Source organism: Lepisosteus platostomus, chromosome 10 (genome assembly GCF_059453375.1).
Source record: "Lepisosteus platostomus isolate fLepPlt1 chromosome 10, fLepPlt1.hap1, whole genome shotgun sequence".
Classification (NCBI taxonomy): Eukaryota; Metazoa; Chordata; class Actinopteri; order Semionotiformes; family Lepisosteidae; genus Lepisosteus; species Lepisosteus platostomus.
Genome location: NC_142620.1, coordinates 48,597,885 through 48,613,433, shown reverse-complemented (window position 1 = coordinate 48,613,433; position 15,549 = coordinate 48,597,885). Strand labels below are relative to the sequence as shown.

At 35.6% G+C, this 15,549-nt stretch overlaps 1 protein-coding gene across 4 annotated transcripts in view; it reads right to left on the bottom strand.

Annotated features, from left to right (window-relative positions):
* eda (ectodysplasin A) overlaps nucleotides 1-12,521 on the bottom strand; it is a 92,487-nt gene extending 79,966 nt beyond the window's left edge. For 2 of the 4 annotated variants that reach the window (XM_088596803.1, XM_088596806.1), the window contains exon 1: nucleotides 12,034-12,521. In XM_088596803.1, the coding sequence (XP_088452929.1) occupies nucleotides 12,034-12,345 (312 nt within the window). In that variant the 5' untranslated portion in view covers nucleotides 12,346-12,521. The remainder of the gene's footprint in view (nucleotides 1-12,033) is intronic. The other 2 variants (XM_088596805.1, XM_088596802.1) reach the window with 2 other exon arrangements.
* Between the last annotated feature and the right edge of the window lie 3,028 nt (nucleotides 12,522-15,549).

Sequence of the window (15,549 nt, the reverse complement as noted above, 5' to 3'; positions counted from 1 at the left end):
ACGATAAGTGGGATAAACAACAAGGGGCCTTTTAGTTCTGAATATATAAATAAGTCTTTTATTGAAACACATGTCACATTCAATACTCTGAGAATACGCTTTTAGGAAATCTTTACCATATACTGTTTTTAGCCAGTATCAGCTAACAAGATTCCATTTTTTCCCTTTCTCTAACATTAGCTCTTGCTCAATTGTAACTTTATACAGAAACATTTTATTAAAAGTGGCAGAAAAGTTTGTTCTGAGGAAAAAAGCCTTCGAAAAGCAGTGTGTCTGTGTATATTTCACTTTTTCCTTCTTCAAGCAAATTTGTAGGAGATGGGAAAAAGTCAAATATTTTCATCCAAACGCTTAAGAGCAAAATAAAACACTTCCTTAAAAATATATCATTCTCTTGGGCAAAAGCAAAATCATACAAATAAAAGGAATAAAATCTGTGGAAAGAAAGCAATATCAACTGGCTTTAGGTATTAATCTTTGTAAATATTAGAAATCTGAAGGAGAGTCCCATCACATTCTATACAAATGCAGGACTCTCAGTCCAAAAAAGGGTAAGAAATCCTCTTTTGGACACTCCTTTCAAAGCACTTTACAGGTAATGGAGACTCCCCTCCGCTACCACCAATGTGCAGCATCCACCTGGATGATGCGAGGGCAGCCATAGTGCGCCAGAACGCTCCCCACTCATCAGCTATCAGTGGGGAGGACAACAGAGTAATGAAGCCAATTCATAGATGGGGATTATTATGAGGCCACGATTGGTAAAGACCAGGGGGAATTTTGCTTAGGACACGGGGATTAAAACCCCTGCTTTTTTTGAGAAACACCCTGGGATTTTTAATGAACACTGAGAGTCAGGACCTTGGTTGTACGTCTCATCCGAAGGACAGTGTCCCCATCACTATACTGAGGCATTTGGACCCACACAGACTGCAGGGTGAGCACTCCGTTCTGGTCCCACTAACAGCAGCAGCAACCTTAGCTTTCCCAGGAGGTCTCTCCATCCAGATACTGGCAAGGCTCATACCTGCTTAGCTTCAGTGGGTTGCCAGTTGAAAGTCGGCGATATAGCTGCTCGCTCAAATTTTGAGCAAAAGTTTGCGTGTAAATGAACCCCAGTGTCAAAGATCTCATTAACTTCATTTATTTGCTTTAATACAGGCTATTACAAAATATAAGCCTTCATTTAAAAGTAAATGGATTTTCTTGTTTCTTTACTTGATTTCTAATCATACTGAAAACCGCATAACTTTTCTTTGGATGGTTTACATCCCAAAAGCTACAACCATCTGTTTAGCCAGTAGGCCCTTGGAGATAATTTAAATAGAAGCAGGTGCAATTCATGGCACAGACTGTCAAAAATTAAGCACATCTAAACATTCAATCACAGAATCTTGTTGCATACAAAACGAAGTGGGGAACAGACGTTCTGACACCTGTCTTCCTCAAAACAATAGCAGCCAACAGCCTCTGAATAGTTTGGAGTTGTTTTAGACAACAATGCACTTATTTCCTACAGAGCACTGTAAATCAAAAGCACCCATTAAGCTCTTTTACACTCAAGAAAGAAACAGCTAAGGAAAAATAAAAAGGTCAATTATTTCAAATGAATTTTTCAGAAATATCTAGTTTTCCCTTTAAAAATCAGTCAAAAACAAACAATGTGATTAAATCCAAAAAAAGGTCAATTATACTTTGTTTTTGTCAATGTATAACTCATTTATTAAGTACTACAAAACCTACAAGACATTTTAGGTGTCCTGTGTAGGTGTAGGTGTCCTGCATTATTGCACCTGAACTCAGAGGTTAAAAATACTCTGAAATCCATAAAGGAAACAACTCATATTTTACACACTACGTATTTGAATGCAAATCAAGACAAAACCTAGAAATGCACATAATGGCCTATCTTTATTTAAATCATCAGCTGACATCTATCACATCTATTATACTTCAGATTACACAAGAAGAATGCATGAAAAGTCATGCATTTGTTTCTGCTTTGTCCTTCATTTTCAGTTCTTCATTTCAAACCTTGTCTGTAAAACAAATGTTTCACAGATTAAGGGAGTTATGGCTACTTGATATATTGTTCTGTACTTTTCTGTAAGTGTTTAGCTTCTGTTATTACAGATGTTTTAGTCAAGACAGGATAAAAGAAAATGCAACAGAAGAAAAATGTAATGAAAAACGACTTTACTATATTTCAAATTCCAATTCCCTTTTCTCTATTTTCAGATGAGTCTTTAAAAATGATGAATGCTCATTTTAGATTTCAGGGCACGCCAATGTCCTTTTTATTAATCCTTGTATTAGCAAATGAACAACTCATCTCAGAAATATATAGCTTAACTGGCGCGTCTGTGTAGTAGGAGCAATATAAAAACTTCAGGAAGAAAAGCCATTATCCAAGAAAAACGGTCTTTAATTTCAATTTTTTTGCTGTCATGACCTACTGTCATCAGTTTTTAGACCTCTCATTAGCCTTTTCCAGTTGTATATCCTTCAAGACCACCAACAAAACCGCACATAATACCACACCACAGGGAGTTAATATGTCACACATTCTAATGAGTCCAAATGATGATGCTTTTCATGAAAAACAGACACCAGACAAATACCCTACATACTATACACTCGGCTGGCACACGTCCTATTAAAAGACCAGTGCAGACACACTTAACAATAAATGACTTCTACTGCATATGTGTTTTTCTTCCTGCGTTGCCATCAACGCTCAATTTTTAACCTATTTGTTTACTCACTGACATATTTGGTATGACAGCTGCAAGCAGTTCCTTGACTGGCAAAATGCTTAGTTCAAATTTGGTTTCACAGCCACACTTCACTGATTTTTAATCACTGTGCCAACACTGTCGCAGGGAGCAGAAAAATGGGTGCCAATTAATGACAATGTTTTGAATTGTGAAATAGCTGTTCAGCAGTAAGGAAGAAAGAATGCTGTTAAATAAGACAGCAGTATGCAAAGTCTGCCTACAGCAATTATTTATGACACTAGGGGCATAATCTGCACAGTTAAGATACTTCTGCTGAAGTGTTTAATAGATTACATCAAGGAGCATGAATATCATTTATTATTTAATTATTATATATTATTATTTTTAAAGATAATACATTAAATATTACCAGATTCAAGTTTTAAGCAAATATTACTACATTGAATCTATGAAAGAGAAAACCTTTTCAACAAAGAAAACATGAAAAACAAAGGAACATGCCTTTTAGAAAAAAAAATAATTACAAAAATTAAAAAAACATTGTTCTTTAAGAATGACAACAATTCTGGCCTCTAGGCTACAATCTTATGTCTTGAAAGACAAGTTAAGGCTCAAATAAGGGTCTTGTGATACAAGGAGACAGACAAAAGGGCGTTACACATAAAGCTAACAGCGACCCAAATTATACCTCTTCTCTAGTCTATTAAATGTTGGCCACTCTGACACTCCCAGACGTCAGCACTGTTCATATTGTGTTCATTTCTTTCTATATTGGTTTCAGAAACCAACATGATTGTGAAGAGATGTCAAGCTGTAATCCTCCAGAACAATATTTATAAATAAACAAGTGTTTAGATAGAAAATGTGGCCACAGCTATGTTTGACATGGGCTGTTATGTATGAGGAAGCTGTGGTTAAACTTGGTCAAGCAAAAAAAAAAAATTGAAACCATTCCCTAGGAAAACTTTGTAGCTTGCATGAAAATGACTGAGAAAATTGATCCTGAGCCAGTACAATCACTCACCAACAACCTGAGGGCAACCAAACAAACATTGCTATAAATATGGAATGAACAGAATTATATTATATAGAATTGTATTCAATTTTTACACAACATAACAAACAGGGATGGTAATATTTACAGTCCCATCCAGATTAATTCATGCCCCTCATGAAACAGGAACAAAACACATCACATAGCAAAATTATACAGATCGGATAATGTGCCTCGCAGAATAAGTTACAGATTGAATAATGCATCTTGCTTAATAAAATTCCAAAACAAATGCTTCAGTCATATGTATTTCCAACTAATAATGCTAATAAGAATATGCAAGGCTGATAAGAATAAATTGAAATAAGTTATTGAATCCCAGAAAGCTTAGGAGTCACATTTATATATAAAATCCAACAAAAACAAATCTGCAATAACACTCTCTTCTTTGGAAATGCAATGGAAGCTTCTAGAACTAAACAGAGGCCTTCAAAGATTTCCTGTTTCCCTGGGGTATAAGAGGAGGTAACACATTGAGTTACCGCATTGAGTTAAGACATTGAGTAGCTGTATGTAGGTTGCAAGAAAGAAGCTTCTTTTGAGGATGAACCACAAAAAGAAGGAACTTGAATGACATGAAATGATGATTGGAACCATGTTCTACCATCAAATGAATGAGCTTTTTTTTACATGCTCATCAGCATTATGTTTTGCATAAAAAGGGTGAAGCTCATGTCGAGAACAGTTCCTAAAAGACATGCCAGGCCTATGCAGAAAACACATTTTCCCACTTATTCACCTGTAAAAATTAGATGGAAAGATTTTCTCTCTCAAACCAGCAACAGATAGCTAATTTAAATGATAAATCTGTTTACAATTTTCATCAAGATGTAAGTACAGGTTATAAATAATTAGTATGGTTACATAGCAGACTGGGGAACCTCCTATGTTCAGTTCCTGTGTTCTCCCTGTATTTGCCTGCGTTTTGGAAGGTGCTCCAGTTTTTTCCTCCTTCTAAAGACATGCTGGATAGGTTAATAAGTGTCTCTTAACTAAGCTACCTCTGTGTACATCCATCTAAGTATGACCTGCGATGGTGTGGTGCCCCATCCAGGGAATTTTCCCCACCTTGCTTCCAAGCTTCCAAGACAGTCTCAAGGTTGCTGAAACACTTATCAGGGATAAGCAGCTTTCTGATCATGGAACGATGGAAATCCTACATGTATCATATGAAAACACTTACAAAAGATGAATTACAGTTTCATGTGTTTTGGAAGCAAGTCGATAGCATTTCAAAGGGTTTCTTAATTGAGGTGGTGACTCAGAAGATGCACAGTTCAACACACTGTATTCATACCTACTGGACCACAGAAGACATGTCACCACTAGCTCTTTTGAAAAAAGTACACTCCACACATCATTTGCATAATGGACAATTTAGAATAGGAAAGTTTCACTTCATATCGCAACATTCCTTTAAGATCATAAAGACTCATCCCTACCTGACTACTAATGTAACAACATGATAAAGGAATTTGGAAAATTAAGCCTCTTGTAATTAACTTCATTTATATACTTCCATCTTTAAATTTATACATCAACTCTGGTACACAAAAGTCTGTACTTCTTGCATACAGTGCTATAGAATCATTAAAAAAGATGAACAGGCACACCTTTGCTTAACAGGTTCTATGAAATACAGCACTTCCTCTTGCACAGTGTAACCCAGGGGTGTACAACATACAGCCCATGTAACGAATATGCCCCTTTGTATAACAGGGATCTCAGCTCCCTGCGCTGGGGGAGTTCTCCTTTAGCTCAGCTGGCAAGTTCCCTGTTGCGTGATGCTGGACACCACGGTTCACGCCCAGGCGGTGTGGGACGAACTAGCAGGGCAGGAGCAGCAAGGGTGGAAACCCCAAGAACCATTAGACCTGCAAGGTAAATCCAACCAACCCATCCCATTTGTTTGACCAACTGTACAGTAGCAGTTGCAGTCACATCCATTGGTCAGGATCGAATGTGCATCTTGTCCGAGCCTGCATTATCCACACACAGGAGCTCTTCATAACGTTACTGCAGCATACACAGCACTCCCTGTGGTTCTCTACCTCTGTCCAATCTCAGCACCCCTGTTTGATGTTGTCGCAGGTCTAGTCTGAAAGCTGTATGTCTCTGCATTAAAACAGTGTGGAAAAATTGATACAGTAAAACCTCTGCATACTGTTCCCCCATCTTTGAAGTAATAGTTCTTATTAATAATCTAAAAAAAGAGATTTGTGAACAAAGTTATAAGGGTTTTTAATTATGTTATTGAAGAAAAGAAAAATAATGTTTTGTGGTTCAAGATTAGTGGAAAAATGTAGATCTCTTCATAGATGTGAGAAGAAAGCCAACATGTTTGAGTTATACAACAGGTAGCTGTTGCCAAAGAGCAAGAGTAATCGTTATAGAAGTGAAGCACTGATACCTAATAAAAAAGTGTCCCGCATTTTTGAGTCACATTATTTATTGTTTAGTTAAACACATTATAACTCTGTGAAACAGGGTGAGCTGCTTCTGGTAATCATCACAGGCACTTAGCAGTAGTTTCATCAGTCACTCAAGAAGAGAGTACAGTTAATGCTGATTGCTAGTTCCAGTGCCTGTATAACTTGCATTTCAATCCTTCAGTTCATCTGTTTATTTTCTTATATGCCCATTCCTCAGTTATTTGTCCCTCAAAAATTGTCCATAATCTGAATTTGTGCTTAACAAAAATTAAATACCCATTACTTATACATATAAAGCGCATTACTCATTCAAAAGGTCTAAATTGTTTCCTGAGAAGTACAGGACTGTCAAAATATGAACACTATTGTACTTAATGATAACAAGTCCATAAAGCTAACCACACAAATATTTTAAAATTGTAAACTCTCGAATTTAAAGTCTGTACTTAGAGCTTGATGAATCAAGCCAAGCCAGAAAGACATTTTGAAGCTAGTAATTTGCTTTTGTTTACCCTTAAACGAATGTAAATGACCTTTTGTTTGACTGATTGATGACTGTTAAACTAGTTTGCAAATTAGTGTTACAAGAGGAGTAGAAAAGGTGTTAATTGAAGACAGGAAGGTTTCTTATAATAATAATATAAATTGGAGAATGTTTAAACAGATTCTACTTGAAGCACAGAACAAACAAATCAGTTAAAATATCAGAGAAAAGATAGTTGTTTATCAAATACATATGTAATGATAATTATGTAATGGAAGTGCCTAGTTTTACATAGTATCTTTAAATACATTTAAATCAAATCTGTCCCAATACAGCAATTTAAATTGACACCCCCGTTTAACTAATTTCAGTGCTAATTCACTAGTTTTGGATTTTTGGTCTAGAGGGACAAACACTAGTGAATCAACACAACACTTGATTTGCCTTAGCAGTCTTCCATCGGGTATTGACTAGATTCAGTCGTGTTTGGCTCCAGACCATGCTTCAATACAATATAGATGCTTTTGTACATTTAAAAACATTTCTCAGAAACCTTCACCTCACGTAGCCCTTGGATGCAGTAGCATGCAGGCCCCAATGAGTTCAGGCAGCTTGTGGTATAGCTTGGATATGAACCAGCACCCTCCAGTCTAAAGTACTATCCTCAAATGTATTTTGTATTGTTGCAAATATTTTTATTGTTTATTTTATTGAATAATATTAGCTGAGTCCAAGTTGAGGTCTATTTAATTGTGTTCTCCTACAGCTATGGAAAAGATCAGGGAAATATAAAAACCCTTTTTAGCTGGTTTTATCACTTTTTATGTAATTACTATTCTTTAAACATGCATTTGTACACCAGGTAATTATTTGAACTCTCAGACATTGAAAAGAATGATCAGGCATTCAGAATAAATAATATATTCGAAGTGCAGGACAATTAATCGAGTATTAATGAGTAAAGGTACTCATTAAATAGATCCGCTGTGTCCAGTATGAATCCCAGTAGCAGTGCCACTTAATAGTACAGAGTGTACAAACAAACTTCCCGTCAGGTCAAATTCAGCTGTAATTACATTACACTTAATTCAGCTTCCTGTGTGCATTGAGAACAACAGATTTTTATGAACCTGTGTATGTTCTGTTGCCATCTTCATTTTAATGGAGTACAGTGTAATTGCTCCCTCACACAATGGAGTCATTAAGACAATTTCCTTTAAGAGATAACATTCCTGAACACAGAATACAGTATGACTTAATTACAAAGGTGAGGGTTGGCCTTGGCTCTCAGGATGGCTACAACTGTTTTATTCAGTGATTTCACACTGTGTTCTGGATGACTGCCACTAACCCCAAGGTATTGAAAACTGAAGAGGATTATTTACCTGGTTTAATGTGGAAGTTCAGTGAAGTCTTCTTAATTGTAGGATCTCTTCCTTTCAGAGTAGTTAATACTTTAACTTCCATTACATGTCCAAAATTAAACTAAGAAAGAACACTTTCCGGTTTTCGCAGGCACAATACAAAAAAAATATATTGTTGTCCTGTAACCTTTGAATCACTAATATGGGTGGTGTAACAACACAGAAATATATACCAACAAAATACCATAACTAAGTCAGACATAGAGGTGTAAAGCAAACTAAAAGCATTAGAATACTTAGTGGCAAAAGGTAAAGTAGTATCCACAGAAGAAATAAACCTATAATGTTGTTTCATTGTTACTCCACACTGAACACACACAACATAAAAAAAATAAATCAGTTTCACAATAAAACAGTATTTCTTTCAGTTTATCACCATAATTTGTGTGATATCTAATATCTAATGATCCTACAACCTAATACGTTGGTGTAGTTACTCAAAAGGATTACAGAATGGGCCATGGGACAAGACAGATAAACCTCCTCAGGTGATCCGGTGGTGGAATTAATCACAAGTAATGCTGGGAACAGGGCTTTAGGGAGTGGTCTTGTTTTTCCACCACTGATCTCTATACTTCATTCATAAATTTATGACTCTGCGACACCAGTTGAGTATATACAGACAGCCTGAAGACAGTACCTTTTTTTCCTTTAAAGTGAACAACATTCTTTTCACAAATGAACACGAAATGGAATAATATAGAAGAATCTTCTCATTAATACAAGGTCTTATTTTTCAGTGTTTTCATCTTATCCATATGCCTGTATTACATATCCAGTGTTTGAAAACACACCGGAAGACAAAAGTTTTACATAACAGCACTTTTGAGAACACTCAACTTAATTTTCACAGGCTGACATTTCTCACTTTGAAAACCTTACAATATATAAAGAATACTGTATGTGGCTTTGGACAGCATTCTTGTAGACGTTAATCTAAGATCCCTGCAACTCTTCTTTGCAGCTGTTAGGAAGGTCAGAGGCTATGATGTGGAATCTGAGGCGGTTCCAGTGACAAGATTGCAATAAACCACGAAACTTTCTGTGTCTCATCTGATTATAGTGCCAATGAAGGCCAGATGGATTTTTAACATTTCCTGTCTTGTTCTTTCTAATTTGTATGTAATTGAAAGGCATCCTCTTTGTTGTTTTTTTTCCTTACTGGCTCGTATTTTTGTGCTGTTTTATTTATTACAAGAGCGTTTGCATTTTTGTAAATTGAGGTCTCCACACAAAACTGTCAGTAGCTTTCATTCACTTTCAAATTGTCCAGGCAAAAGTAACATTTTGAAAGCTGTGGCTAGGCTGAAACCCATTTCTTACCACGTTCACAATCTGCAGACTTAATGTATTTTAATCTAACAGAGAAATTTATGTTAGAATTCCAGTAACAGCTGGAATGCTTCATTTTTATTTTAAAACACGAGATTATAATATGCCAAACAAGTAAATACTGAAGTACCTTGTTAATCTTTTGGGATAGAGTGGAATTTCTGTGTGCCATATGCAAATGGCATGCTTGAATCTCTCCAGGCATCTAAAGTTCATCTGTGGCTGCCAGTCTGAACAAGTATGTTCAAGTCACTTGAACTGTTCTCAGCAAGGACCAAGCCTTATTATTCGACTGTCATCTGCTTTAAAGAGCTCAGCACACATCACAGTATTTAGCAAACATTATTTAAAACAGCTGGAGATGCTCTTCATACACTTATATCTATGCAGTGCTCCCAGACTTTGTGGTTTATAGCTATAAAGCTCACTTAATAATAAGCTTTTATATGTGCAAGTGAGTTTTGTGCTCTGGGATGGCTGCATTTTCACCTGTCAAATATGAGTAATGGGAAAAAGAGATTTAAATTTTACACACTCTCTTGCACATATATGTGATGGATTTATTGCAGCTTCAGAGTCATCTGTTCATGGTAGATCAAGAGAACCCCATAGTGTGAAAAAGATTTACTACTGCAAATGTTTCTTGATGCTACCATTGGTATCAGTCAACGTCTTACAAATACAATTTTAATCTCCTATGAAAGCAGCTGCAAAAAGCTGTGTTAATTAGCAGTATCACAGGAAAATATGCAAGTAAAATGCACAAATGATGTACTTGCATGTCTTGTATTTCTGAAAGATTGATTGTTCACTCAGAAATGCAAGATTAATTGTATTGCAATTAGCACATATTGTAAATCTGAAATCTTCCTGTGGACAGGCACTCACAAAACACCTGTTTTATGACCCCAATTTTTTCATATAGAAAGTTACACTAAAGAAAATCAGATACACATGTTAGCAGTAAATCAAATGTCTAAAGAAAGGATTTGCTTAAGCCAGTTTATGTGCTCGTCTACTTGCCATATTTTCTATTTTAGTAGTGCTTAATTTAGTTTTTCTAGAGGTTCCAAATCAAATACTTCTCACTACTCACTGCTTACTTACTTCTCTAATTTTTCACAATTTTAGCACAGGTTAATATCCTCTAAATGTTAACCACTGTAGCTTCAGGGTACAATATATTCAAGGGCGTGACAAAGGTATTGCATATGACACATTCATAAATGTAGCCTCCAGTAACTTAACATTACCCTTTAATACAAAGTCAACAAGTAAGCTATGCTATTCATGTGCTGTAGTTAAAAGTGCTCTACTGTAAATGGGCAAATCTTTTAAAGGCATGGGATACAAAGACTTGCTCTTTTGCATGAAATCTAGCACCAACTATAAATCTTCAACAGCTAATACATCACTGACACAGTAACTCTCCGTCAAAGTAAACAGTACCTGTTATCTGACTTGTCTCATTTGAGAGCTAAACATTTCCAGAGCGTGAAGGTACGTATACCAATGGGATCATCTCTGTAGTGCAGCACTGTTGTAGAACATTACATACTGTTTCCGAAACTTTCAAGTTGAGCTTGGATACATGTTTTTTTTTATTGCATTACTTCAACTATAGCTCTTCATATGGCGAAGAGGATACCGAAGTAACCTAAAGTTAGCCACTATTTCAGTAATATCTGAACCAGGTAAGGTAAACTTCATCAGTGCATGCAGCAGTATATGAGGGTTCTAGGAACAAACCCCTCAAAACTATGTAAAAAACGTTCAGTCATAAAAAGCTCATGCGTAAAAGGCCAGTTAAGTCTACAAACTTCTGTTTTCTCTTTTTAACCCCTCCACCGTATAACAGCAGCTGTTCCAGTTCCAAATGTATAAGTTTGCATTTCAGGAACATGTGTACCGGTATTGTATTCTAAATTCACAAATCCTACTGTTCTCAATACTGTACATCATTTCACATTGACACAAGTTGAGGAGTAACTTTAACCACAGAACGGTATGGTGGACGCAGAAAGACGTTTTAATTTCTCGAATAAAAAAAAAACTAAAATACAGTACTTGTTGTCTTATATTTGTTACTTTTCTATCTAATTGTTGGAGAGCAATATCATTGTCGATTTCGAAAGCGTAGCCCTTCGGCAAAGGATTTTAACTTACCTTTTACCTAGCAGGATGAAGAGAGATCGCGGTTTAACAGAACGGAAGCTGTTATAAACCTACTCTTCACAGAAAACATTTGTGCTTCAAAGCGATTAATTTCTATTAAATAATCTGTGCATTTCATAAATATGATATATTAACAAAACCGGCATCCCCCTTTTTTAAAAAAAACAAATGTGACTGGATATAGTTTTACGCAGCCAATCACAGTCGTTACAAACGATCAAACTGATCCTTCCTTAAATAAAATGCTTGACTGACGCTCTAGTTGAAGAAAAATAAACTGCGGTGGACCACAATGTTCTTCTTGCGATTTCTAGACGCTCTTATTTTAGATACAGCTTTATCGCTTTCATCGTACAGATGTCGGTTTATAAACAAATAGTGTTATTGCGATTACCTCTTGGTCCATTGTAGGGTAGCTGATGTCCAAAAGATGGTATTCAGGGGAAAGCGGTTCATTTAAGTCAGTTGCACCCGGCGTCACAATTTCATCTCTGTTTTTCTGTGAAAGCTCGCGTTTCACTTCAGATCTGAGATCCAGATAGCAGAAAAGTGTGATCAAATGCAACGAGAGGGACAATACGAAGAATCCCAGGAAAATCTTACAGTTGTTACATTGTTTCCTGCACATGCAGGTTGTAGGAAGTTCAGGTTTCAGTGCTTTCTCCTCTAAGTTTGCAACATTTTCTGTTAAACCTTTAGATGCCATTTTTTGTAAATATAAACAGGTAGTGCTATTTCAGCATAATCAGCTGCTTTCTGGGGTCTGATCCACTACTGATCAGTAACTTTGAAGCAGAAGCCCACATGAAAACCACTCCTCTGATCTTTTTCCTTGATCAGAATAAGTAACCAAACTAGCAAACCGCGTCAATCACTAGTAACAATCCGGTTTTAGGATCCGCCTTTAGCGTTTCTGATTGGGGACTGGATACGTAACGGAGGCAGAACACAACCCACTTTCCCTCCTCTCTTCCTTCTTTCATATGCTTTCTTTTCATGTGGAGTAGTTGCTGCTTATGAAAGGGTATACAAAAGGTCACGTCATTCATTATGGATTACTCGAAGAACTTTGCCCATGAAGTTCATATTGTTACTCACGCAATTTGTTAACTGACATGGTGTCTAAAGCAGAGAACTGCTGAAGTGCTGACCTCGGGAAAAGCAAAGAAAGGTTCAGGCAAAGCAGGAAGCACTTGCTATTGTGAATCAAGCACGTTTGCTGCAAAGAGTTATTGGGCGGTGATGAAATGCACGTGGCGATTTGATATACAAACGTAATTTATATATATATAAAAAAGATACATTTTATAAACCTGACAAAACAGTAAGCGTGCTCTGGAAAATTTCAAATCGCAGTTGTATTTTGAAAATTCTCCATCAAGTGTAATCCGTTTATAGAATATATCTCATATTACAATTACAATAAATAAAGCAAAGTGAGGGGGGCGTGTAATAATTCTTCTAAATTTACGCTGTAGTTCAAATGTGGCTATTATTTTGAGAAAGCTAGGGAATGAAAGTTTTGATTAATCTCTTACTATCTGTCTTACCTTTAAAGTATGCATTTTATATACCCTACATCATAACGTTGGCAACTTTTATGAAAGCTAAAAAAACTTTAGTTGACTACTGTTTATTACTGAGTACTCTGTAGGAGAAAGCATGAAAATCCTTTACACGGAGATCCATATTATACAGCTGTTTATTAAAGAATATCACCTACTCATGTAACATATTCCTAGTTACTCCTACTGTACATGGCTCCCTGTTACAAAACATAGCTGCTTTTTTAAATGTTCACATTTAGTAACGTATATGTTCTTCAGATCACATTTATTTGATTTGCTGATCAAAATTAAATGATCAAAGTTGACTTACTTTCCATCTCAAAACTTTAATTAACGTTATTGGAATGCTTCTTCACATCTAAATCCAGATCTATACATGACTGAAATGATTTATACTGTTATAATTAAAATTTATTTTTACACAACAGGAAACTTTTTGTGTGTTTTCCCTTCACTGAGCTCAAAGATTAAGTAGGGTCTTTTTCTTAAGCTTTAATACTTGCTGTGTTTGAAACTTGTACAAGTTAGTAATTATGCACCAAAAGTATCACCAAAAGACTTTGCAAGTACTTTATAAAATAAAAGCAAGAACGTATGACACATGCATTTTAATTAAGGAGCGCAGAGGCTGTCTGATGGTATAAAAAATCTCAAAATAGACTAAACATCTGGAGATGACACATCTACTAGTGTGAGACTTCACGCAAATACTTGGAAAACATGCATTTTCCTTGTAATCTTTTAGTGTATTTCACTTGAAAGCAATTTAAAAAAGGGAGAAGATCTATTAAAGATCAATTATTTTGAGAACAGTACGATTTCTTAACTTTCTTTTAAAATTCCTTAAATTTAATTATTCTATCAAAGGAAATGGAACAAACAATAATGATAATTTCCAATCCTTTTTTTTTGCGAATCTAGTACATTACCAAGCAATTGTTCTCCCAAGCACTGAAGTTACAAAAGAATAGTTACAAATGAAAGGAAGCCATGCTGCCATACTTGGTTGCTAATGGCATAATGATCCAAGAATTCCATCAAGCCATTTCTTAAAGGATACCATGGATCAGGTTTAACAACATGCTAAGAGAGGTAGTTCCAGTCAGCTTCCTACAGTTCCATGTAAAAATGTTTTCCATTCTGAATGCTCCTAAACTTAAATTTTCTTGTATCTTTGGATCTCTTTCTTTACTGTTAGTATGGATTTGATATGCAATCCTTAAAAAGCTAAAGTTTAGTAAAACATAATTTATGTTACTAGAATGGATTTCCCTAAATAATATATGCACAGTTTGAATGCACAGAATAAATAGTAGATCTTCATTCAAATAATTAGGTCTGTGCAGCTCTAACCTTATTTTAACATGCTCAATGTACTACTAGTTAGCCTGATGGAAGTATGGGAATCTTTGGCAACCTTTGAGTTACAAGGAATGTCTAAGCCTAATTATTCCCATGTTAAATATTTCAAACACGCATTCAATACTTAGTATATAATTCCAGCACCTGTACCTCAGTTTAAATGTTTTACACCACAAAGGAAAAGCCAGAGGGTTTGTCCATAATAACTTTGTTAACAACTAGGAAAACCTTGATGTGGTGCAATCAGAAGAGATAAATCCTGAGTAAAACTCTAGTCCCCCACAATCATGGCTCTCTTCAAAAAACATTTGCTGGGATTGTATGCTAGACATTAATTTGCCAACCTACATTTTATAAGGTCTGAAATACAGTTTGCATGTGCTGCATTAAACTTCTTTTTGATGTTGGAGAGAGTGTATTTCTGTGTTGTAATATAACAGCTTTCAAGCTTTCAGAAAAGATCTGGACCCACACCAACACAGTGGAAGAAGATGCACTCTTAAGTACATATGGTAATTTACATCTTTAAAACATTAAAATAAAAGGCATAACAACATAATTCTTACATATGTATCCCAATAAACATTCAAGCAGCCAAGACTGACTTAAAAAAAGGAATATGCAATATACATGTACAGTATAGTTAGCATTTATTTATTTGTTTGTTTGTTGTTTTATACATGTACAATATATGACAATTCACCTACATACAGTATAATGGGCAATAGTGGTATGAACTATCTAATCTGTTCATTGCGTGACTATCTGCTTAAAACAACTTTTAAATGCATTTAAGTATTTCTCAATTCAGTTAAAGACTTAAGGTCCTTGCTTTTAAGACAATCCCTACAGTTTCAAAAGCAACAAACGTGTTACAGTATATTAAGTTCTAAATTAAATCTTTGGTTATTCCATTTTAATGTTCCGTTTTTGATGTTTCCTGTTTAAAAACAAACAAAAAGTATCTCTGGATCTTGTCC